Raw genomic sequence first — 24,939 nt, forward strand, 5'->3', positions numbered from 1 at the left:
GAGAGAGAGAGAGAGAGAGAGAGAGAGAGAGAGAGAGAGAGAGAGAGAGAACTCCGTGCTATTATTATTTTCCACTTTATATTTCTTCAAAAAGAAAAAAGTTGTTAGTTTTAATTCACTTCTTTTAAATCGCTCTGTCAAGTCTTGACGATATACAATATAAATATGGATTTGCGGCTCGTTAAATAACGGCCGTACTATAAATCATATTTCTTTCAAACCAAACCGTCGACATCGACTCGAACGTCTCTGACTGACTCGATTATTATCCAACTGTCAGATTTAATTTCCGGACGCGAGAGTACTTTCGGAATTAACAATGCCCTGGAAAATTATTTCGCCAATACCGTTTTTTCCGCTCGTCAATCGTACGTTAAATCAGTCTCCATATCCCCTCCCCCCTCCCTTACCCTCCCTCCTCCTGGTCAATCACGCGATGGACGTAGATCAATTAGCGGCGATATCAAAGGTTCGCCCCGAAATTGCAGGATGTAATTAAAACTTGCATAAAGATGGAACATATGATGGCACTTAAACGATCTTAATTTGAACCATCTTCTCTGTTTCTCGCTCTCTGTATATTTTGTCCCTTTCTTTTTTTCTTCTCCTTTTTGCCGAGTTACCCGCATTCCGGCGTCCGGCCCGAAACACTCACATATTGCGTGTGCCGGAAGCTCCTTAAGGCTGCGTCCAGATTCGCGCCGTAAATGCATTAAGCAAATCCACTTAGATAGTATCTTATATAAAACATCGCGTAATCGGCTGTAATCGGCGTCGCGTCTATTGTTCGCCCAAGGAACATCTTAGCGAGCCCGTCGCGTCGCTTATCGGGTGAAAATCGCGCGCCTGAAGCGCCGTAGACGCCGGGCGTCGTGAAAACTAGTGTTCTTGTTCACGCGTCCTGCGCTACGCGATACTTCAGCAATTCGTGGTAATGGCAAACAGACCATTCGTACGCGTTAAGTGCGAAATGGACACACACGAATAACTACCTCGAGATACGTCAAATCCTCCTTCGAAAACGGGAAAGACAGAGATCTCCGGCTAAAAATCTGTTTTATACTTTTGGTTGGTCATCAACCAGAAAATGAAATTAGGTCGATCCCAATCAATTGTCTGCAGGAAGAGAATATTATAGTTCCTCTCATATATAAATTTTCCTCTTTATATTTATAGTTCCTCTCATATATAAATTTTCTTCAATTTTATTATGTTTTTCTCTTTAATAGTGCAGGAATAGACTATTAGTAATGTTATTTGCTAAAGAACACAATAAATTTCGCTAGAAACGTAATACATTTTTTAAATATCGCTTTTCAGTTCCTGAAATATAAATAACACATATGCAATGAAGGGATAACCAATTACTGCAGAATGTCGATCTTTGTTTACAAAATGTTATAGCAATTTTTAGTACAAAATTCTCTTTGTGTATACATCGTGCGTACTCTCTTCTCATATAAATTTTTTTCAATTTTACTGTATTTCTAGTAGTGCGAGAATACACGCAAAAAAAGCTTCAGTTGGTGCAACCAAATAGGAACCAACTGAAAATTAGGTGATCAGAAGCAATATCTTTGTTATGAAAACTAATATTTCTGTTGTCACAACCGAAAATATTCGCCTGAACAACGATATTAGAACTCGGTTGAGGCAATTGAGAACAATTGACTATACAGAAGCCTCATAAAGAAATTTTTCTGTTCCTACAGCCGAGTTTTCGTCTGAAAATTCGGTTGCAGCGACAGAATTGTTTTTTTCATGTAGACTGTTAGCAAGATTTATCTTGTCGAGACGTATAATAAATTTCGCTGGAAATAAAGCAAATATTTTAATATAGCACATTCCAATCCCTGAAATATAAACACATTTAAAATAATACATATAACATGAAATAATAACATATTTAAAATGAAGAGATATTCAATTATTGCAGAATATCGATTTATTCCTGACTTAAAAAATTTTATGGCAATTTTTACTACAAAATTCTCTCCATGCAGTTTATATAAAATGACATTAACCAGTCTTGATACAAGTCATATTGATACAACGTGACAAATTGGAACCTTATCAATAATTAGGTAGCATCACGTTATACAAACCAAATGACTGATTGAGATCAGTCTGACCGCAACCATGGGACAAATTTCTAGTCGGGCAACCTCGTTCCGTTTCGCGCAATCGTTTCTAGGCTGCGAGTAATCGCGACCTAGAAAGACTTTTATCCAAAGTCGTCGCACTTTTCCCTCTTTGTCTTCGCGAAGTGCTCCAGAGCATTTCGACGCGCTGAAGGTCGGGCCAAAAAGAAAATCGCGAGCTTCCTTCCGGCGTGTTCGTGAAGAAAGACCAAGGTGTCGAGTAAGAGGACGCGATTGTCTCTCTCTTTCTCTCCCGCGTCGCATTGTTTCACCTCGTAGACAATGTCGCTGCAATTACCGTATACCATTGTAACTCGCTGCAAGATGCTGCCGCGCATCTCGCGCCTCTGAGGACGAAATGTCGCCGATTATTTAGAGCGAGATACCACGTCGTCATTATCATCATCATCATCTTGATACTACAATTAAACGACTCATTCGCGAGACATCGAATATAATAAGTGCGACGTATGTAACAAGTGCGCACACGTCGTGCGAATTGCAAGGTGTGGTCGCGACACGCATTGAGCCGCAGTTACGTCATCATCGCCATCATCAACGTCGTAAATCTGCGTCTTGTCTCGAGTCGCGATCTTCGTTCAGTTGCTCGCATCCTTCTCGGAACAATGACGTGTTGCGTTCTTCGACGAGTAAAATCGCCTCTCGCTCGGGCACTTATAGCGACCGGTTACGTCACGGGGAAAACGCGCACACGGCAACGCCTGTTGTGTTGTTAGCGCGTCATGAGGGTTATCGGTGACCGGCGTGAACACCTACGCCCGTAACCCCGTCCGTCGTCAGTGGCGCTGCGTGAACGTGGTGTAATAATAGTATCATTGATGTCGTTCGTTAGTTGCGCGCAAGATCGCCGTAGCGCGCGTTTTCCTTTTTTTTCCGAAACTCACACTTGAAAAACTGCTTTGTTGGCCCAGGTAGAATTCTGAATGTCACAGTTGACATTTATCGCTGTTTTTTGTATCTGCTAGGAAGTTGGCTGTGACACGTGAAATTTATAGCAGCAATATTCTAGCAATATATGTGCATAGTTAAGTGGGTGGGGATTATACATTTGTTGTCTCTCGTGGTTCTTTGTTCACCACAACCAATTTTTATAAGAATGTGTGACTGTCCCAATCCACTTTTGCGTGTATTTTCGTTGTGCAAACGTAATGTATAATTCTGTGCGACCAGTGCGACAACGTAAACTTTGCAGAAAAATGTATCAGTATTTTATCAGTAAAGTTTTCATGGCATTCCCTTAAATACGAATTTTTAAACTTTTACTATAGAATATGCATTCATATATTAAATATATACATATATTCTACGTTGAAGATTTAAATATTCGTATTTAAAGACCAAAACAATAAGATCCAAGGTTAGATACGTGTTTGGAAATTGGTGCTTTTACCTTAAGGAACTTCATCTTACGTGAAATTTCTTAGGGCAGCAAAGCGGGAAGGAATCGATCTGATGTGGATGCATCCTCTTTTCTGCTTTTATCTTAACAAATCCACTTAACGAGCACTATTACGACCGAAATTTTTGGAAGTAGCGGTATTACTACCGAGTTATTACCATCTTTTAGAATAAATGAGCGAGTGCGAGTTCGTATTTGTGGAAAATCGAATAACAGTCTGTTCTCGACTGGAAATACACCGTTATGTTATACACCGTTTTGTCACTGTCACGCCCTCGCGAGCGAGACGTTCAGCTCGACGAGGAAAAGCTCAGCTCTTAGCTGTGCTGTAATAGCAACGTGATTTATTATGCAACGAAGATTTTTACGTCCTTTCCTTTTATCCGAGAACTCTACTTGGATTTGAAGAAAAAAAGATCGTGACTCATCTACGTGACTGACTGCTGACTTCTACCGCGGGGTTAATAACCGTTGTGATTACCGGTCGCGGAAATCACGAAGTGCGCACGGTGCAGCGGCGCGAGGTGTTTGACCCTGCCGTCTCGTATTCTTCGGCAAGTGGGTCGCGCGCTCTCTTTTCGTTATTTTCCTTCGGCCAATGTGGAAAATCAAAGCCCGAGATAGAGTGGGACACGATGCCGTGTGAGGAGTAGGGCTCGCGTGCGAAAAATCCGAGCGAATCGACGCGCGAATCGCTGGCAAAACGTTCCGTTCGAGCGGAGATCGCGTCGTAAAAACGTGTTTGAGCCGGCGGCTGAAAATTCCGAGCGCCTCCTGGTTAGTGCGAGAGCCGTGTGAAAAGTAACGGCTGGCACTCTGAAAAGAAAAGCCGTTGCGAGCGGCCGGAAAAAAGCCGCGTTAAAGGTCTCTCCCCGGTTAAAAAATAGATGGCCGCCCTTTGACGTCAGCTTACGTCTGAGCGGGGATTTCGCCCGTACGTGATTCGGCGTCTGTGACACGGTATATATCGCTATTAGATTAGTGCCGCTCGCCTGCATTATTCACGCGGACTCGCGCGAGGGCGATCCTTGAGTCTCGTTGGTAATCGGTATCAGTGGCTCTTCAAAAATGCATGCGCGTCTCGAAGCTTCAAAGTGAACTAAAATCTGCAATCCGAATCTTCGCGGTGCGCGCGAGACGGGCTCGGTATAAATGGCACGCACACTTGAACGTCTTCGCCGTATTCCGAGACGAAATCTTACAGAGACGACTTCGAGGAAGAATTCATGACCTGAAGAACCTTTTTTCATTTCTTCCCCAAGTTAACAAAAGTGTGGAAAGCAATATATAAATAATATAATATAACAATATACAAATCTCTCTCTTTATATATATATATATATATATATATATATATATATATATATATATATATAGTCTATTTGTTCCCTATATGCTTCTAAACCCTTTGACAGATCTGGACCAAATTTTGCATGAAACCTGGACATTCCATCCGCTTCCCCTGAGTTCATCCCCTTGACACTTTGTGATAACCCGGGCAACGCCGAGTTTCAGTTAATATAATGTATAATGACACATATTCATATTATTATGATCTATTTATTATGTATACAGCGTGAATCACCTAACGTTAGATTCGAAAATGTCTCTGTTGTTTTTGGTATTGGAAAAGAAATGTATAAAGAATATATTGTGTGGTTGGAAATACTGTTGTGGCTAACCAACTTTTTCAATCACAATTTATTCTTTACATATGTTCTTCCACACTCAGAGAGAAATATAAAAAGACAACTATACAAGTTTTATGTGCAGAATCAGTATGTATGTAGTTTAATAAAATATTTCATTGTTATATTGCAACTAAAGCTTTATTTTACAACAAATTATAAATAACAAATTTACTTTATAGCTGCCATCACCGTATATTTTTCTCTGAGTGTTTAATATAAAAAACAACAAGAGATATTTTAAAATCTAAAATTAGGTGACTCATTCCCAGTGTATCAGTATGATGTATTTATAGTGAGTAACCATAATAATATTATTTATATACTTTCTGCAACATCCACCAATTTGGAAAAGATCAAGGACTTGACGAATTCTCCCTCATAAATCACGAACAATAATGCGGTCATACGATAACTCGTGCAATAACTCATTGAACAGCTGTATTCGTTCCGTGAACCCTTTTTCTCCCGTCAGCCAATGACGCGAGCAGACGAAATTACGGATTTATTGATGAATCAGTTATCTACATAGTATGCCGACGAAGTATTTCAGACGGAGCCGAGACGAGTCGTCGGCACCGTGCCCGCTCGAGGATTTATTAGTCTCCCCCGTAGCTTTCCACGAGGGTTATCGATTTTACTCGGGCGGTGACCAGTCACGACCAGCTCCTGGGGTTGGCACGAGGAGAGTAAGAGATTCCGTGCTGTATTAATTCAGCGGACGCGTCGGAAGCTCTTCTCGGTGCTTGCCTCACCATCGCATTCTGCACACGTTTTTTAATAACCCTGCGCTCAGCAACGTGGCTCTCTTGTCTCGCTTCGCTCCTGCCGACGCGGGTCGTTCTTTTCGCGGACGACGCGCAGGATCGGGATCGGGGAACGTCGTCAGCCGGAGGAAGCACGAAACGGTTCCGTCGCGACGCGCCGGGACTAAAAATAAGGCGTTATCGACCGGCGCTGTCCTGCGCCAGGAGCTAGTCGATGAAGTGGTCGCACGTTGCGGCATGAGAGGAAGAGAGAGAGAGAAAGAGAAAGAGAGAGAGAGAGAGAGAGAGAGAGAGAGAGAGACTTCCTCCTCCTCCTCCTCCTCCGATATCGATAACGGATGTTCGCCGTTAACCAGCACCTTTACGATGAACGAACGAACGAACGAAATTCAGGATCGACCGCGGAGAATTTTTCAATTTTGCAATGCCTGTGTGTTCTATGTTCTAAGACCTTCGCGATTGAAAGCCGAAGAAACGAAGAGCTTGCCCTCGCGATTCTTTCTGGCGAAACTCATCTAAGAAAAAGCCACCGTGAAAGCTCACAGCGCGGAAATGAAAGATCGAGGGTATCGATCGATCGTGCATCCCATACACATACATACATACCAAAAAATATATACTGCATTCAAGTGAATGATACTTGTTTCAAGTATTTCATAAATTTATATATCCGTAAATCTGTCATAATTTCGTCACAAGCAATACAAACTTACTCAAAATACATTCTGAAACCTACCACTTTATGATCAAGAATATAAAATTAAAATAAAAAATTTAGTTTGTGCTCACTTACACGAGCTAAATTTTTCTTGGATAAATCTTCATAATATTTTTGTAAAGAGAACAAAATTCTTTCTTTGAATATATGATAATGAAGATTTCTAAAATGTGATGAGTATATTTTAAGATTATGAGAAATAAATGTTTGATATTTGTGTAACTATATGATCAAATAAGGAAATAAATACTATAAATTATAGTAAAATCTACCTTTTTATTAAATTCTACTATAATGTTCATGATAATAACTCTACGTGCATGTTATCATTTTCGTGTTAAAATAATCAAAAAGTATGGAGGCGGCGAAAATAATTTTAGTTGGATCAACTATCTTTTTCTCTCAGTGTATTATCAAGAAAATATGGTTTGTTGAAGATGATCGTTACTTAAGAGAAAGCAAGTAAATTTAGTAGTCGCTTTTCTTAGCTGTAGGATGATATTTTTACGTGTACTCGCGCTCGCCGCGTTATTTCCCGAGGACGTCGCAAATATTGTCGAGGACAGCGCGAAATCAAGGTTGCCACGGCCAGCGCGATCATTGAGATATTGAAAATAGGGCGTTGCACGTTGAGGTACCGTCGTGACTGTCCTGAGCGGATGACTCGCTCTCGCAGCCGGACGCTCGGCCAGGGTTGCGACGAGAGGGTTGGCTGATTTAATAACGCGGCCCGCTCGGGCGAAACAGCCGTCCGGCGAGTCTGTGCCCGATAACCACCACCAACGAACACCACGAGCACAACACATGAGTGCACACATATCCGCCCGTATGCGAGGGTGCGCTTCGCGCTGCCTCGGCGTTGGCCGTAGCCAGAGAATATCGTATAGATAGATCAGCGGTTGCCAAACTGTCCGGATCTCTCCGCGGAAAGTACGTTGCTGAGTGCTTTTTGGCAATTTCTCGTCCTGCAGACCCGATGTCCCGATCGTCATCTTGCGACGAAATTAATTCAGAAATTATTCCAGAGCCAAAGCGCGAATGCAAATTTGCGAACGCGTCGCAAAATTTGCACGATCCAGCTTGGACTTCTTTTTCTTCTTCTTCTTCCCGAGAGTTGAAGTCATTTGGAAGTTCAAAGTGTTTTCGCTCGATTATGAACCGAGTTCTCCATTACTCGACGACGGTGTCGACGACGGTGCCGTCATTTCAGCCGAAGTTTGGGCACCCTTGTCGACGGACACGTTGATTGTGAATGATCGCGAACCACGCATGCAACACTCACGCATACGCCCACGCGGTGGTCGGACCCTCTGCTCTCCCCTGGTCCCTTGTGTCGCGAGAACGGCCGAGAAAGCGAATGTTGAGGCCGCGCTTCAGAGAAAATCGCTTTGTTCAGCGCGCCGCATCGCGCACGACGGGGTTTTAAAATTCTGCAAAATAAATTTTGCCCGGCGCCGCACTCTCGGGAATTGAATGAATGAATCGTTAGGCCGTTCCGGGGGGCTGCGTTTTGCAGCACAGCGAGAGATGTTATTTGTTTGCCATCATATGCGCGGGAAGGGGGGGGGGGCAGCAACGGTTATTTTAATTGAGATCAGCGTTATCGAAATGGTGTACACGTGAATGTTGCAATAAAAGTCAAGTGAGCCGGACGAAAGGCGGCGGGAGCGATTAAAAACGACGCATGCACTCACAGCTGGTGATTAAACCGCTCGTTGGTGGCGTTTAATAAAATAATAAGCCACTGAATAGTGCAGCGGACTAATTAGGTGTTCGCGCGGCGTGAATGTTGAATGTCAAACGTTCCGTGCCCACGCGTGTCCGGGAATTTTAGAGTAGCGTTAGTAGAGCCGGGCGTTTATTGGCCTTTTAGCGCTCGTTTACGTGTACAAAGGGGAAACAAACCGGCTAATGCGGCTGAATGTCGTTGTAATGAGCTTCGACAGGCGCGCCGAGGGAGTCTTTCGACCATAAAAATAAATACTTGGTGGCGCAAGATAAATACTTGATACGCGATCGTTAATATCTTTAATGTAAGGAAAGGAAAAACAAGGCAGATTGGAACTTTACTAAAGTTCATTTCAATCCTTACAGTCCGAGTGGCTTTTTGGGCAACTTTTACAGCCTTTGTATTAGAACTTTTTTATACACGTCGAAGAATAGACTATGATAAAACATGTGACGCCCCTACCATGTCACTACAATGACTTCCCGGCTCGTACGGTAGCTATTTTTGCAAATAGATTTTTTTTCTTATTTAATCACACAAAAAACATTGTTTTTGTATTAAGAATTGTGAAAGAACGTGTTTATTTATTTTTGGTAAAATTATAAAAAAATTGTGTAGTGTATCTAACGGTAAAGTAAAGAATGCTTTGGAGATTGGATCAAACACTCTTCAGATACTCTACATATGACAATAAAAGAAAAATCAAAATATGAAACATAATGTCTATTATTATTTGCACAAATTTCAAAGTATGTTATTGATATATATATATATATATATATATATATATATATATATATAAATAAGTGTGAAACAATATATTTTTATATTTATTTTTATTAACGCATTAATTTTTTTTTTATTCAATCATATAGAAACGTTATTTTTTTGTATTAGAAACCGTGAAAGAGCTTAAATTTATTTATTTTTGGCAAGAAATTATGCAAAAATATATATGATAATAAAATAAAATCACACACATACAAAATATAAAGCATGTCTGTTATTATTTGCATAAATTTCACAGTATATTATTAGTAAAATATTAAAAATTTGTATGACAAATTTATTTGGATAGTCCATTTTTTTTAATTTTTTATTCACAAATTTTTTAAGTTTCTATATTTTTTATTTTTTACTAATTTATATAGGAAGAGTAGATAACAATAAAAGAATAAGAAAAAGAAGAGAAGAATTGTAGTTGTGTTTGATAAAATTGCTGCTGCACTACTATAATAGCTTTTCGGATTGTAATGGTTAGTTAAAATAAAAAATTAGATTCTTGTCTTTTTTCCTCTATTCTGGTTCTAATTTTTGTTTTCTTTTTTTAAATATATATTATCGTATTATTCTTTCCCTTCTATTTTTTCTATTTTTATATATACCAAAGGGATTATCCCGTTGCTAAAGAAATGAATGAATATCACGAAAGCTTTCAACGTGTGATTTTTGCTGCGCGTTATAATTACGAAAATTTAGCTTTCACTGATGTTATCTCGGGGAAACCCTGGACTTTTAAAAAGTGCAAAGATTCACCGTTTTTCTGGAGAACGCACGGCGAATACTCGCGTGGAAAAACTCGTTCCCATCTCTCACCCTTCTCTCGCGTCGGTAATCACACACCGTGTGTGTGTGTGTGTGTGTGTGTGTGTGTGTGTGTGTTGCGTGTTGCAGTGTGCGCGCGATGATATATTTTTCTCATACGTTTGACACACAAGGCTACCTCTAACTTCACAGGAGTGACCTTTCGACTTTTTGCATCGTGGAAAAATTCGATGTCGGAGGTTGAAGGAACTCTGCGGGGCGACACCGTCACCGTCGCCGCACTCGCTAATAACCGGCAGATAACAAGGAGATTCTGTTTATTCAGCAGTTTCCCCTCGAACGCGGCGACGGTATGTGCTTTTCTGCAAGGTGTGCGTCAGCGTCGTAGAACTATGAAGTCAAACAACATCGTTGTTTATGCGCGCATTGGGCTTCCCTTTGAAAATCACAAGCGATCCCTCGAGTTCTGAAAAAGCTCAGGTCATCGTTTTTCCTTCGCGCGGAAATCACGCGCGGCTTTCCACCCCCGTCTTTCCGATATGTAAATATTTAGAGATACAGAGCTTTACACGGTCGATATCTCTTCTCTCCCCTCCTCCCTCTCTCTCTTTCTCTCTCTCTCTCTCTCTCTCTCTCTCTCTCTCTTTCTCTCTCGGCCCTCTACGGCTGTCCGATATTACTCACCGCGTTCTTTCTCATCGCTGCGCCAACAAACGCGCCTCTATTAACCCTTTTCTTCATGCCGACATCTTTTCTCCTTCGCGAAGAAATTAATAAAGTATATTGGCTTTTTTGTGTCGCAAGGATGTGATGCGCGTCTTAAATTAAGAAAATTCTTTTTTCAACTTTATGAGACATACGCGAGCCATTAAACGCGGCAGAGTTAAACGGGCGTCATTTCGCGGATGCCTCTCCTCGCCTGTCCCGCGCCTTTCTCATCTTATTGTGTCACTGTGTCTCCGTGGCTAAGCTACGCGGAAGTATTCCGGTGGTATACGCGGCTAAACTTGCGGACTTGTGCGCACCCACGGAGACATCGGCTTCCTCATGGGAATAGTTAGCCTATATTACAGTTAGCGCGGTGCAACGACCAGCCTGCTAAATGTGCGGCTCCGGAGTGGTGTTGAGCATGCCGCCGATGCCGACCGCACATACCCCGGGGGATACCGTCGTTGATATCTCCAAGTAATTTCCGCTAACGAGGAAACCATTCCGAACGGAAAGTCGAGTTTTCGTGAGGGACGCGCGGACATTGATATTCCGGCCGGCGGGATGTTATTTTAATTGAATCTTGCGTGTCATGCGCCGCGGACAGATATTTAATGAGCACGATGATGGATTCTCTTTTTTATAACTATGTCTCCTCTTTTTTCTTTCTCTCTTTCTCTCTCTCTCTCTCTCTCTCTCTCTCTCTCTCTCTCTCTCTCCACTTCTCTTATCTGCAGCAAAGTGCTCTCCCAACTTTAAATCTTTAAATCCGCGCGCGTTTCTCGCATTACCCGAGTCAGAATCCTGGAAATTGTGGAATTTCCTGTCGCCCAGGAGACGATGGCAATCGACTCGGCGGGATTTCGCGCGAATTCGCGTAAATAAGTGACTTTTCCGGGCGAGATTACAATTTTAAGGTCTGAAATCGTCGGGACCGAAGTGGGTCGCGTTTATTCACGCGAAATAACGAAGGTTACGCTATCGAACCGGACCAAACTGCGGGCGTATTCAAGGTTACGAGCTTTTTGGACAAGCTATCTCAGCCCGTAAAAGCGAAATTGTAAACCGCAGGCCGCGCGCGCTAACCAACAACCGGTCGGGGGCACATCAGGTACACACACTGGGCCGGGCAGTCGATAAGCCGGCTGGCCACTGCAATCTGCGTGGGTGACCGTACCAAACTCCGAAAGTGCCGTGCAGTCTGTATCGATGCATAGAGAAACAGAGAGCCACCGCTAAAAGCCGGCCACGGACTCGGGGCCGCGTCGAGTTGACCTCGAGTACACGACGACCTGGTGCCCGGCTAATTTCAAATATTAATTGAAACGGGAGACTCGAGATAGATAGGCAAATAGATGGACGGGGAGATTTATTCAATATATATCCCAAAAAATATAATCTCGTCCTTGGCAGAATTTTATATATATAGCCGCAAGAGGATTTCTCCAATAGAAATATTCCAAGCGCAGTTCTATTCCTTTTCATTGGACGAGAAATAAAACTTTCGGGAAAATACTCTTTCGGAAAAAGTTTTTGCTTAAAACTTGGGATCGTAATAAATAACATTTTATGATTAAGGTTTCTTTTGAGTGTTATGATGTTTCCCTTTTTGATCTTTGAAGAATCCTCTTGAAGCTTTGGTGTCCTTTTTTGGATATTAGAATATATCTTAGAAGAATCTTCTTGAGGTCATAACATAAAAGGGTTTCGCTAAAGGTGAGATTATGTTTTTTGGGTGTACATATCGATATAATATGCATATAGAAAAATATTCATTCTGCTGCTATAAAAAGCGATTACTCAGTTTACTTTCTTTTTTTAAGTAATGGCTATTTTTAAGAGACAATACTTTCTTGATAATAGTCTTAAAAATACTCATTATAAATAAAAAAACTTCATTTTTTGTCATGTATTTAAAAAAAAAATTTTATTCTTTCTCTCTTTTTTTGAGAATATTATAAAACTTTATACAAGAAAAGTTTGCTTCGATTTTGTGTGATAAGCAAATCGAGTTTTCGTTTTAATTTAATATCCCTGATTGAAATGCTAAATCTTCAAAGATCCAGAATGGTTTGGGTTCAGAAAATCTAGTTTTTCGGAATAGTTGACTTTTGCGTTGCGTTACATACACTTAGCTTAAACTTGACGTACGCATACATGATCTAAAAGGAAATATTTACCAAATATTAAATCTAACTACTTCAAGAAACTATTAATTTAATTATTCTGAAAAACGAGATGACTTTCCGATCAACCCAATACTTTGAGTGAATTCCCCCCAATTCATTGCGGGTGATGAACTCATGACATATATACGGATAAACTTACAAAATACCTGAAACAAGTAACACGCACTTGAATGCAGTATGCATTTTCCTGCATGAACAATGGCTAATAGATATAACATTATAATAAAATATCAAGAAGAATACACAAGGGGAAGAAAAATACACCAAAATAAGAAAAGTAAGAATTATAAGCTCGCATAAAAAACGACTCACACAGTCCCGGAAGCTCGGGTTTTAAACGAATCGAAATTTTCGCGGTACACATATGTACATCGACGTTGATGACTCGAGCCTGTCGCCACTCTCGCCGCAGGGTTCAACCGGTTTAGCTCGCGGGAGGATTTCCAAATCGCTTCCGTACGTAACGGCGCGCCGTGTTGCGGATCTGTCCCTGACACAACGACGTGGATCAATGAAATGCAAAGCACCGGCGTCGCGACGCCCCGTTCTCTCTCTCCCCCTCCCCCCTCCCCTCTGTCTCTCCCTCTCCCTACCTCTCTCCTGGATGACCGGCGTCGCGAGTTGCAATTTGCGAACGTAAACGAAATTATCGGCCAAATGGCGAGCGCGTCCGTTCGTCCGCCGCCCTTTCCCGCCGACTCGCCGTGGACGGGTAATTGCGTTAGCTCGCATTTTCGGGACGTATCGCTCCGTGATAATGATAGTAATGACAGTAACAGTCCACGCCGTTCGTGCATAGGCGATGCTTCTCTCTCTCTCTCCCCTCCCCCTTCTCCCTGTAGTCGATAACGTGCGGCGGGATTGCTCGAGTATGCGCGCACATTCGCTCTGTTTTAATCGTGTGTATCGTCCCAGTCGCGTAATTCATAATTCGTAGCCGTCACGTACGTTCTGCGCTCTCCCAGATAGATGCCTGGAGGCTCTCCGCCTCTGGATGCTGCGCGAGCAGAAAGACAGCCGATACAACGAAATTAATGCACTCGCGATACTCTGCGTGCGAGCGGATAACTGTTACCGCTCACCGCCGTCCTATACCTATACGATGCGTTAACGTACCGAGGATCGTCCGCAATTATCGGACATTATCGAGTGATATAATTAGTCAGTCGAGTATTATGGAGCGACGTAATTACGCCGCTCCTCTTCTCCGCGCGGACTTCCTGTCCGCGCCAGATAGTTCACTACTAAACTCTCGTGAACGCGAGTCCCGGAAATCTTCGTTTTCGCCTGATCGCGAATATCGATCAACTTGTTTGTCGACGTGAGGTCTATTTGTTCTACCTAAGAGCAAAGTGTGTGTCCACACACACATAGAAAAATACATACTACATTCAAGTAAACGTTACTTGTTTCCATTTTAGTTCCAGCATTTCAAAAGTTTACTTCAGGGACGTGGCCATCTTACTCTGATACCAAATTCAGTTACTTAGTAGTAGGGTAAAAAAAGAAGGTTATATATAAAATGTGTATCTTAATTAGTAATTATGTAGTCTTCGCGACAGATCTTTTTTTATAGCCTTCTTGTCGACTCTCAAATATAGGCCAACTTTACTTCGTCCATATGCTCGATTTCGATTATTTTATAAATAATTGCTTTTATTATCTGAAACATTATACGTATGTAAAATAATTGCTTTTATTATCTGAAACATTATACGTATGTAAAAAAACTTCATTCTAGCTGGTCATTTAGTAATTTTATTCACCTACGATAAAGAATATTAATATAAAATTTCGAATGTCGAAAATTTGTTTGCTTTGGTACTACCAAATCAGTTTCCTCGGTTCTTTAATTGTGTAATATTTCGATTTAATTGTGTATTATCTCGAGTTTAATTAAACTCAAGGAAAAATATTTATGTTCTATATTATTATCAAAGAAATATTCTTTGTTGAAGATAATCATTACTCAAAAGAAGAAAAGTAAACCAAATAACCGCTTTTCTTAGTAACAGAATAGTATTTTTCTGTGATGCAGATGGTTTTCCAAATGTTCCCTGTTTAGTTGGAAACGAGCGAAGAGCGTGACGAAAATTAAACTCGCCAAAGTGGCGTTAAAGGGTTGAAATCGTAGGTACTCATGGTATACGTAATAGCCGGAGATATAGATCTGTGAATGTGTAAAGGACATACACATTACGTTTTTATACACAGGAACATGTTCCGTGTTAATAAAGGTGCCCTCTATTTACTTGACACCGTCGAGTGAAATGTCCTCATTACGAGGATTTTACTCGGCGAGAACGTTGACGCCTGAACGATCGGAAGGACGGGATCGGAGGGATCACCCTGCAGTTATCGAGCCGCGAAACGAGTCGATTTATACCGTTGACGCGTTCCAACTGAGTCAGCGTTCCCGTTACGTTACGTTTCTCTCTTCGAATATAACGAAGCAGTTTGCGAGAAATATGGACAGAGTAGAGAATATGTACTTTCTGTCTCTTTCTCTCTCTCTCTCTCTCTCTCTCTCTCTCTCTCTCTGGCGATGTACGCGGCCCTCTAGTCACGTCACAAGAATAATGCGCTTAATCGTCGATCTTCGTATCCGTTTGACCTGTTTCAGTCGCTAAATTCATCCCTTTTTTTCAACGCGCCGAGAGCGTTTCATCGAGTAGTCATTCGCTCCATAAAGCGAATAAAGCGACACCGCTCGCGTGTTCCGGGTTACGCCAAAGATTCGAATTCACGCGAGCAAATACACGTTTATTGGAACGGAAAGCGTTTTAAGTGCTCGTCCTCTCTCCCTCTCTCCCTCCACCGCCGTCTATACGCCATACAGTCGCACATTCAAATGTTTTCTTTCACTTTGTGTTGCAGGCGGTGTCGGAGAGGCTCGAATTGGCGCCGGCTGGTGGAAGATCAGAGCCGCAGGTGAGTACCGTGGTGAGACTTCGGTAGCCTTGTGTCCGCTTCAAAGGACAACTCCCAACGCGGAATTATACCTCTCCCACTTTCTCTCGCGAGAATTCATCGTTTCGCGATTCCCGTCGTTCTCGCCCTCTTTATTCTAGTCGCTTTCCCGCGTGCATGCGTCGTCGTCGTTTTTCGAGAGGCAATTCGCCATGTTTGTAAAAATGAGAAAAGGAGAAATTGCTAGTCCTTGCGATACTTACTCGCGAGGAAAGCCAGGATTGTAAGAGTTCCTCGGTGAAATGAAGAACGACGAATGGCTTTCCCCCGAGGAGCGAAACACTTTTGATGAAGTTGTGCTGAGCCAAATGTGTTTGCCGCCGATGTCAATGTGTATCTTTAATGACCGCCATCTCTTTCCTCAACGAAGGTCGCCACCTTGTGCGAAGCTGGCGAGGTGTACCTTGCGCAGCACATGGGAGAGCAAGGTCGATGGGTCTCTTCGACCGATAAGAAGAGCTGCATGACGGACAAGCTCGAGATCCTGGAATATTGCAAGAAGGTAAGAGGAGTGAGAAAAAAAGTTTAAGATCACGCATCCATTAAATACCTCTGCACATACGGCGCAGGCAGAAGCGAACGCGCACGTTCGAACCAGGCACACGTAACCGACTTGAAGGTCTATATATATAGACGTTAAAAATAAATGCCCGACGTTTTCCATCGCTGTGTATTAACTCCTCGGACTTGCTTTATTTTATTTCCCGACTCGTTGTATGGCGGATTGTGATGTGCATAGATACGTGTCAATATTTTGCTCGCCGTCATTATATGCGCGTGAAAATATCTCTAATCTCGTCATACTCGAAGGAACTCTCGAATAAGGAAGAGACCGAGGGCGCTGCTCATGCGATGTGTATGCAGAAAAGAATTAGCGTTTACTTACTAATTAACGTATTCAAATTAACACTCATTGTCTCATAAGCAATGATAATTTCGTTCGAAAAATTACATTACATTATGTTTATGTCACATTACATTACGTTATATTGTATAAACAACGATATATAATTTCGTTCGAAAAACTTTTAAGTCTTGAATTTCATCAGCGTTATAATTTCATCTGAATATTATAGTCTCATGAGAAGTGCGACGGTGATTCTTTTCATGACAATGATATATCTTCCCCCGACACTTGGAGACATTTTCAATCTGATATCTTGTGCTTTTCATTCATAAAAATTATTTTTGAGTAGTAAGAATATGTTCTCCTTGAATTACATATAAAAAAAATATCGAAGCAAGTGACTTATTTTCGTTTAATGCTGTGCAATCTCATTTGATGATTTACATACGTAAAGCAAAGATGTTTCCGTGGCAATATTGTTGTAGATCTCCTTGTATAGCTTGTAAGTAAAAACAATTTGAAAACATCGGTAGAATATAAAAATGTGCCAATGGGGGTACGTTTATCGTCGCAGTATCGGCACTCGCGCGGAATCCTTCGCGAATAGGCCGGTGGTAGACAGGGAAAGGCGCGAGACTGGCTTATGGATTTAGCGTAATGGTGATAGCGTTCGCCGTCTTGTCCATATGTGCAGACGCGTGTGTGTGTGTGTGTGCTCACGCGGACACGTCGCGACGATTCACCGTGTGCATAAGAGGGATAAGTGCGCGCTGTGCTTGCGGACGCGTACGTGTCCCACGTGTGTATGCTTTTATATGCATGCGCCTCGCACGAAGCACGAGAGGAGCGGCGGGGCTTATATATATATATATATATATATTGCGTGTGTGTCGCGGCGACAGTAGATCGATAAAAATCGCCGCCTCGCCCCGGTTGCGCGAAAACACGCGCGTGTAAATTATTCGAGCGGGCGGTCTAATTATTAAACGAAGTCGGGAGGTCGGGATCGGATTTGCTCGCGACTTCGTTATTTAACGCTCGGACTCGTATTTAGAGAGAAAACGCCGTCGCTGCCGCGAACCCGCGAGTGAATTATTAATTAAGAACTGGCGTGTTATTTTACATCGTGCCCCGGTGTCGCCGTCGTTGCCGTTGCCTGCCCCGCGGCCAGAATTAAGTCGTTTATAATCTTCCGGGCGGCGTAAATCGAATTTTCATCCCTTCGTCGGCGCGCCTTTAGTCGCGACAAAACACGCGAATTACGCGCTTCGTTAACCCCTCCTCCGTCTGTGCCTCCGCGTTTCCCCGTGTCGGTCCACCCGGGAAAATAACATTAATCCTCGCGGGTGATTTTATGGGACGCGCGAGTCGACAACGAGTCACCGCGTCGCGCGACGTGTGAATTATTTATCCGCCGCCTAGCGCTTCACCCACATTTCTTTCCACCGGTGCGTGCGAGAGCTCGCCTAGGGCTATAGTGTCCGCGCGACATCTAATCCTTTCTCATTGCGGGTGCATCGCGAGAGCGCCTTTGTTCAATTCTCGTTCATGCGGCGAAATCGGGCAGGAGCTACTGCGAGAGGTCCGATTACATTCGCGAACGCTCCATCAAGCGGCCGCAATCAAAGGAAGTTAAATTTAAATTGAATCGAAAAACGCATTACAAGTGAGTTTCTCTGTGTGTAATGAACTTTATAGATTTATTTATAGCTCCTCCCGCTGAGAGCCTAACGACGCGGCAGCTTTAATATGTAAATAACATTCGGTTCGCTGCTGAAATGACGAGAGATGTATCCTTAATGGCTGCTTGCTTATCGATCCGGTGGGAACCGAGCGACATTACGACAACTCGTGGGGACTACTGTCGAGTACCTGGCCGGCCGCAATTCGCGAGGAAGCATCGTGTCGCGCGAAACCAGCTCGCACGTCGAGCATTCGCGTTTTTGCAGCGTCCTAAACGGGGATTAAGCGGTCATTCGTTCGCGATAATGACAGCTCGCGTCAAAGTGCGTGTCCGCGCTCGATAATTCAACGGCCGCTTGATTACAGGCTGCTCCTGGATCGACCTGGTAATGGCGTTTGCAACAAGCCTCCCTTTTAATACGTGCCCGCGATTTTCTTCCAGGCTTACCCGAAAAGAGACATCACTAATATCGTCGAGTCGTCGCACTACGTCAGAGTCAGCGGATGGTGCAAGCCCGGCAGGACCAAGTGCAAGCTCTCCCGTTGGGTCAAGCCCTACAGATGCTTGGGTGAGTAAGGATGATATTATTGATCGCGCTTATTGATTTAACATCGATTGCGAATCGCAGCGCGTGCACTTACAGCCGCGAGTGAGTTTACTCTGTAAATTTCTCGGGGTGGAATTTCGCTCAAAACAAATGACAACTGGCAGTATTTTCACTCGAAGCGACAGTGAAAATACTGAAAGTTGTGAGAATAAAAGTTACGTTTAAGCTTAGGTTGAATTCCGACTCTATATGAACAAATGTTTCAATTGATTAATGTAAATGTGTTTCTGTGGCGGTGGAATATATCGGATTCACTCACATTGATTTTGAAAATATTTATTCGATGATACAGAGTGGAGAATTCACTTTACAGCGAGAAAAAACTGTATTAAAAATTACAACAAAATCTTTGTGATATTAGTCAATACAGAAAATTGTGACCAAAATTATTCCATATTTATCTAAAAATATTATAACGTTTAAATTTTTATATATACGTTTATATTATAACATATAAATTATATATGTCCAAATTTTTATTAAAATTATGATCATTGGAATGTTTTTTATATGATTTTCTCATCGGATATTTCATTTTATATATATATATATATATATATATATATATATCAGATGTACGATATAGAATTCAAATTTATTATTTCTATAATTATTTCTATAATAATTTATATTGTTTTAATATAACCCAGCTTCACAGAAACATCGTAAAAAGAAATATAATATCAATGTCATTTTTACTATATATTTTCTTCGTGTATGTGCCGAGAAAAGAATACTTGGAAATTAATTCGTAGGATGCAAAGTTTATTCGCAAAAATAAACTTTACATCCCGCAAATAAACTTTCCAGCATTTTTTCTCAGTATATACGAGTGAACAATTATTCAAATTTGAATGACCTGGTGGTTACTTTACTTTTCGAGTGAAACTTCACTGCAAGAAATTTAGAGAGCAGCTGTTGTTTTTGCGCGTTTACAAATCCCATGTGATGCCGATATACACACAAGAATGCCGTAGAATACGCGAAATTTCAAACATCGTTAGAAAACGACCTCGAGAGCTAGTAAAGTAACGCATAGACGTCAGTAGTCGATTCAAGCGTCTTTGCGTCTCTCCGATGCAGATTCTGATATTGATCGTATTAGCACCGTCGTCAGACGGTAGACTCATTGGCATATCGCAAGTTGATATCGAATTAACAGTTGTAAAAGTTCCCGCGAATAACTTGCGCGATAACCCTCTCGGTGCGCTGCTGGATAATTGCATGGAAGTGTATATCGGTCCGCGAGAGCCGTCTCCGCGGGTGAGACGATCAATCGGTCGCAAGCACATCGATAAGGCGGCGGCTTGCGAGAAGCGACGGTGAGATCGATCTCTCCGGCGACGGAGATTTAGTTGTAAATTTAGCGAGACGCGCGCTTCCGATCTCCCACGAACGAAAGAATTCAATTTGTAGAGTCAATACGCTGTGCCACGAACAACGCGATGTCCGTCGAATCGCTCGGACTCGACTGCCTCTTCCTTAATCAGCCTTTTGATTGCATCCTGAAGGACGTGCAGCGTCGAATATATCGCGAACGTGGAGTTCAAGATCGAACTTTCCTCTCTTCTTTTTGCAGTTTTCACGAATGTCGGACGTCGAAATGTCGAAATCGAATTTCCTTCGCTGTCCGAATTTTCGTCGCGACGAATCGTTCCCGGGAACATATTAAATTCGGACAGAAAGGCCGCGAAACGAGTATAACGTGTGTCTGGAAACTCCGAACTACTTCTCGTTTGTACGTTCCGTTCAAAAACTTTGAACCCCCCCGTTTTCTAATTGTGTTAAACGCTATTATTCCGGTACGTTGATCGCGTGCAGATAGTCACGGTCGTCCATTTTATATCCGCATCTTCTGTTGCGTGTCCTGTGCCTTACAAGGCTCCATTAATCACTTCTTCGACGAGCATTCCAGCGGAAAAACTGTCAGCAATGCGTTCCTTTAATTTAATTTAATTAATTTTTTACGCGGTATCACATGTCCGCGTCTTTATTTTTCTTGCTTTATGACACGTGTGCCAAAACCTTCTCAGTCGCGCGCAAAGAATTCCAGTCTTATTCTTGCTAATTTATTATTATTGAGCAGAAACTTGCAAGCTACTTTCACTTCATTTTTTATATTTTTTTACATTATTGTATTAGAATTAATAGAAGATATTAATTAAATAGATAGAAGATAGTTATTAAGTAGAAACTTGCAAACCTCAGGCATTTTTCATGTTATTTTCTTGTTAAGTAGAATTGATAGAAGAGAGATATTATTAAATATATAGACAGAAGGTATTATCAATTGCAAACTTGCAAACTATTTTTATGTTATATTCTTATATTATTAAGTAAAAGTGATAGAAGATTATTAAGTATATAGATAGAAGACACAAACTTACAAACTACTTCAGGCATCTTTTATTTTCTTTATATTATTAAGTAGAACTGAGAAATGAGAACTGAGAACTGATAATAGAAAGAGAAGATGTAGACATACAAGATATTAAGTAGACAGAAGTTATTATCAAGTACAAACTTGCAAACTATTTTCAGGCATTCTTTTATGTTATTTCTTTTTGTTATACTATCAACATAAACAATCAAGTTATATCATAGGAAAAGCAAGATAGTTTGATTTCTTATCCAAAAGTACGAATTAACGTAGGTCGAATTACAATGAGAGACTTCTTGACTTCTCAAGAATACGCATAATCGCATTTGTGTACTTCTCACCATATTTTTATCTTTCGGTAGGAATGAGACACATGAGTGTACTCAGACCAATCGGGCAAGTGGTTAATACCCTCAAAAGGTCTGCGTGACTAGCTCTATTGATTAGCACTGGCGAACCTACCGATGCGTCATCCGTTAAACGCGTTTCCATTTCGCTGTCTGCTCTCCATCCCCTTCTTCTCTCTGTCTCTCTCTCTCTCCTCTTTTCCTCTTTCTGTCTTTTTCTTTCCCCCTCGTCCTCCTCTTCTGCTTCTCCTAATTGCACCCTTCTATTACGTCTATAAAGTTAGCGACGACAGTATATTTAGAGAATTTCACAACCGAGAGATGTTATTATTTACTTGTCGCGCGTTTATAATGTTCCGTGCTTTTCGCGTTGAAATGTTCGCAAATCAGAGATTTAGCACGCTCATAATGCGCTTTATTGCGTTCGCAGAAATAATGACGAACAAGAATAAGTACCGTCGATGCGCGTGCAGCAACCTTTATCGGTCTCATCGGACCTCCCCTTGAGTTCAAACCGTTGCAATATATACCGTTTGCAATTTTCAGAGGGACCCTTTCAGAGCGACGCACTTCTCGTGCCAGAGGGCTGCCTCTTTGATCATCTGCATAATCAAACAAAATGCTGGGAATCTCACAGGTAACGAGCGTATATATACGCGGATCTATCAGACGATATTAATTTCCAAGCGAGTTCAGATTTACGATATCGCGCTCCAAGCGCATCAAAGCGATCGCTCGCAATCCGCAAGTATTACAGTACAGGCTTTCGCGTTTATATGGAGAGTAACGCACGCGTGCGCGCGCATAATCCGAACTAATTATTATCCAATAGTCGCGTTATCGGTTTTATGATCAATCGTCATATTCACGTGAGATCCTATACGATGTACAGCTTTGTCGCGCTGTCACTTAGAGCTCGAACAGACGAGTCACTTTGTGAAGCCGCTTGTGCCACGGAGAAGCGCCACACCTGTACAGACAAATTACTTTTGTGGTGCCACAGAGAGAACGACGCTTCAGAGTAACATGTAGGTAAAAGCATGAACCTATCACAAAACTGAACGAACACAAAGATACAAGAATATCCTGTATTGCACTGAACTGCTAGGTTCTTGGAGTTTGAGCATTTATACATATATATATATATATATATATATATATATATATATATATATATATATATCACTCTGAAGCGCTCTTCTGTGGTGCTACAAAGTCCTTCTTCTCTGTGGCGTCACAAAGTTGCGCTCTCCGTGACACCGCAAAAGTAGCTCTCGTTTGTACGGATCCGTGGTGCTTCTCTGTAGCACCACAAAGTGGCTTGTCTGTTCGAGCCCTTATATGAATGCATGCATGCGCTTCGTATCGAATATGATCGCGACGTTCGTTTATCACGACGTTTAGCAAGAAGATCAGGTGTGTGCGTCGCACACCGTACTTAGGAATCTCAGACGCGATGATCGTGCGAATTTACGTTTCAGATGGAACGCCACGGCTGCGGAGACCTGCAGGGAGCGAAGTATGAACCTGCGTAGCTTTGCGATGTTGTTGCCGTGCGGTATATCCCTCTTCTCTGGTGTCGAGTTTGTATGCTGCCCGAAACACCTGAAAGGTACGTAACGTACGTACGCTCAGCTCTCACATTCATTCATTCATTCATTCATTCATTCGTTCGTTCGTTCCTTCGTTCGTTTGTTCACTCACTCATTCATTCATTCATTCATTCGTAACTTAATTCGCGCGAAAAGCAGCCGCGATTCTCAAGATAAACAGACGTGAAAGGCTGTTGTTGTCAAAGGATCGAACAATCGAAAATTGTGCTCGTCTTTTTACTACACTAAGAAAGAAAATATCTGAGAAATAATAAACATATATTCGGTGAATACTAATAACATATTTTTGTGTTAATATAAAATGTTGTTCAAATAAAATATACATTTTCCTGACATTTTTTTAAAAAATTTCAGCTTTTCGTGAGAACAATTGTTTACTTAAATAAAAAAATTTAGATTTGAGCGTTTTTGGTGTGTATCTAACAAATAAATATTTATCTCTTTTTTTTAGATATTTCTTTCTCAGTGTAATTTATTATTATTAAGTACGAATTTTCAAATTTGCGAGATTTTTTCTACTATTATCAATGATCATGTTATTATAGGAAACGCGAGTGATCGAGTTTATGCAGTGATCGTCACTGCATAACTCAGTCATCTTCCGCTTCCTGAACAAAATTGCAGGAACGCTCGTTCATCTTTGCACGCCTATTTCCATCGTGCGGAACGCAGTTTCGCTGCGTCCGTATCTCACATCGCGACGGTGTCCGTTGCCAAGAACGCGAACTTGCGTTTCCGGAATGCTCGCTTTCTCAGCATGGTCAATTTACCGTAAAAAAGAGCTCGCGACGATCTCGCTTTCGAGCGAAGCGAGACACACGTTTGTGTACTTGGTCTTGACTTTGTACTTTTATTCTTTCAGACAAGAGACCGTCATAATGCTGCATTCTCTCTCTCTCTCTCTCTCTCTCTCTCTCTCTCTCTCTCTCTCTCTCTCTCTCTCTTTCTCTCTTTCTCTCTCTCTGTCTCTCTTTCTCTGCCTTGATATCATAAAGAGAAACCACGTTGGAACGATGTTAAACACGGTCTTAAGTGCCACGATGTGTTCGATGTTAAATTTATATCACGCAGAATCCACCGGAGCTTTCGCGCCTGTGTTCACTAAAGCTCTGTCATTTACTTTGATAAGTACCATATAAGCCTTGTACCCTGAGCTTTGATGCGCCCTGCGAATATTCAGTTTTTGTCAGTGCGCGATACCGAAATATGTCAGCATGTCGTAAACCGAATCATTATTTCGTCGCTCTCCACTTCGTTTCATTTCGTTTTCTCCTCTTTTCAGCATACAGCGGAATTATTAATAGGAACGCGTGTCTATCGGGCAAAGCCCGATATCGACGAGAGGAACGGCACGGGGAAGCATGAATATTTACGCAAATTCGCGACGAATTTATTGCACGACGAGAGAAGCTCCTATAGAAATACTCGGCATTTACGCTACCCGCTTTCAATCGACTGTCGCAAGGAACAAAGAGAACGGCTATAGAAGGGTGCACAGAGAGGGTGTATTAAGCGTGGGGTGCCACCTACTTCGCCTTGCCGCCTCCTTCGTCTCCTTCACAGCACCCCGGGCTCGTGCCACCCTC

The 24,939-nt window shown here is 41.9% G+C and overlaps 1 protein-coding gene across 3 annotated transcripts in view; it reads left to right on the forward strand.

The window, feature by feature from the left end:
* Positions 1 to 24,939, forward strand: part of LOC116852422 (amyloid-beta-like protein) — a 47,399-nt gene that overhangs the window by 12,029 nt on the left and 10,431 nt on the right. For all 3 annotated transcript variants that reach the window (XM_032832768.1, XM_032832766.1, XM_032832767.1), the window contains exons 2-6: positions 15,783 to 15,836; positions 16,246 to 16,377; positions 18,848 to 18,974; positions 22,287 to 22,377; positions 23,222 to 23,352. In XM_032832768.1, the coding sequence (XP_032688659.1) occupies positions 15,783 to 15,836; positions 16,246 to 16,377; positions 18,848 to 18,974; positions 22,287 to 22,377; positions 23,222 to 23,352 (535 nt within the window). The remainder of the gene's footprint in view (positions 1 to 15,782; positions 15,837 to 16,245; positions 16,378 to 18,847; positions 18,975 to 22,286; positions 22,378 to 23,221; positions 23,353 to 24,939) is intronic.

This window comes from Odontomachus brunneus, unplaced genomic scaffold (assembly GCF_010583005.1).
Source record: "Odontomachus brunneus isolate Ranch 3 - 2012 unplaced genomic scaffold, Obru_v1 Obru_scaffold_224, whole genome shotgun sequence".
In the NCBI taxonomy this organism is placed as follows: Eukaryota; Metazoa; Arthropoda; class Insecta; order Hymenoptera; family Formicidae; genus Odontomachus; species Odontomachus brunneus.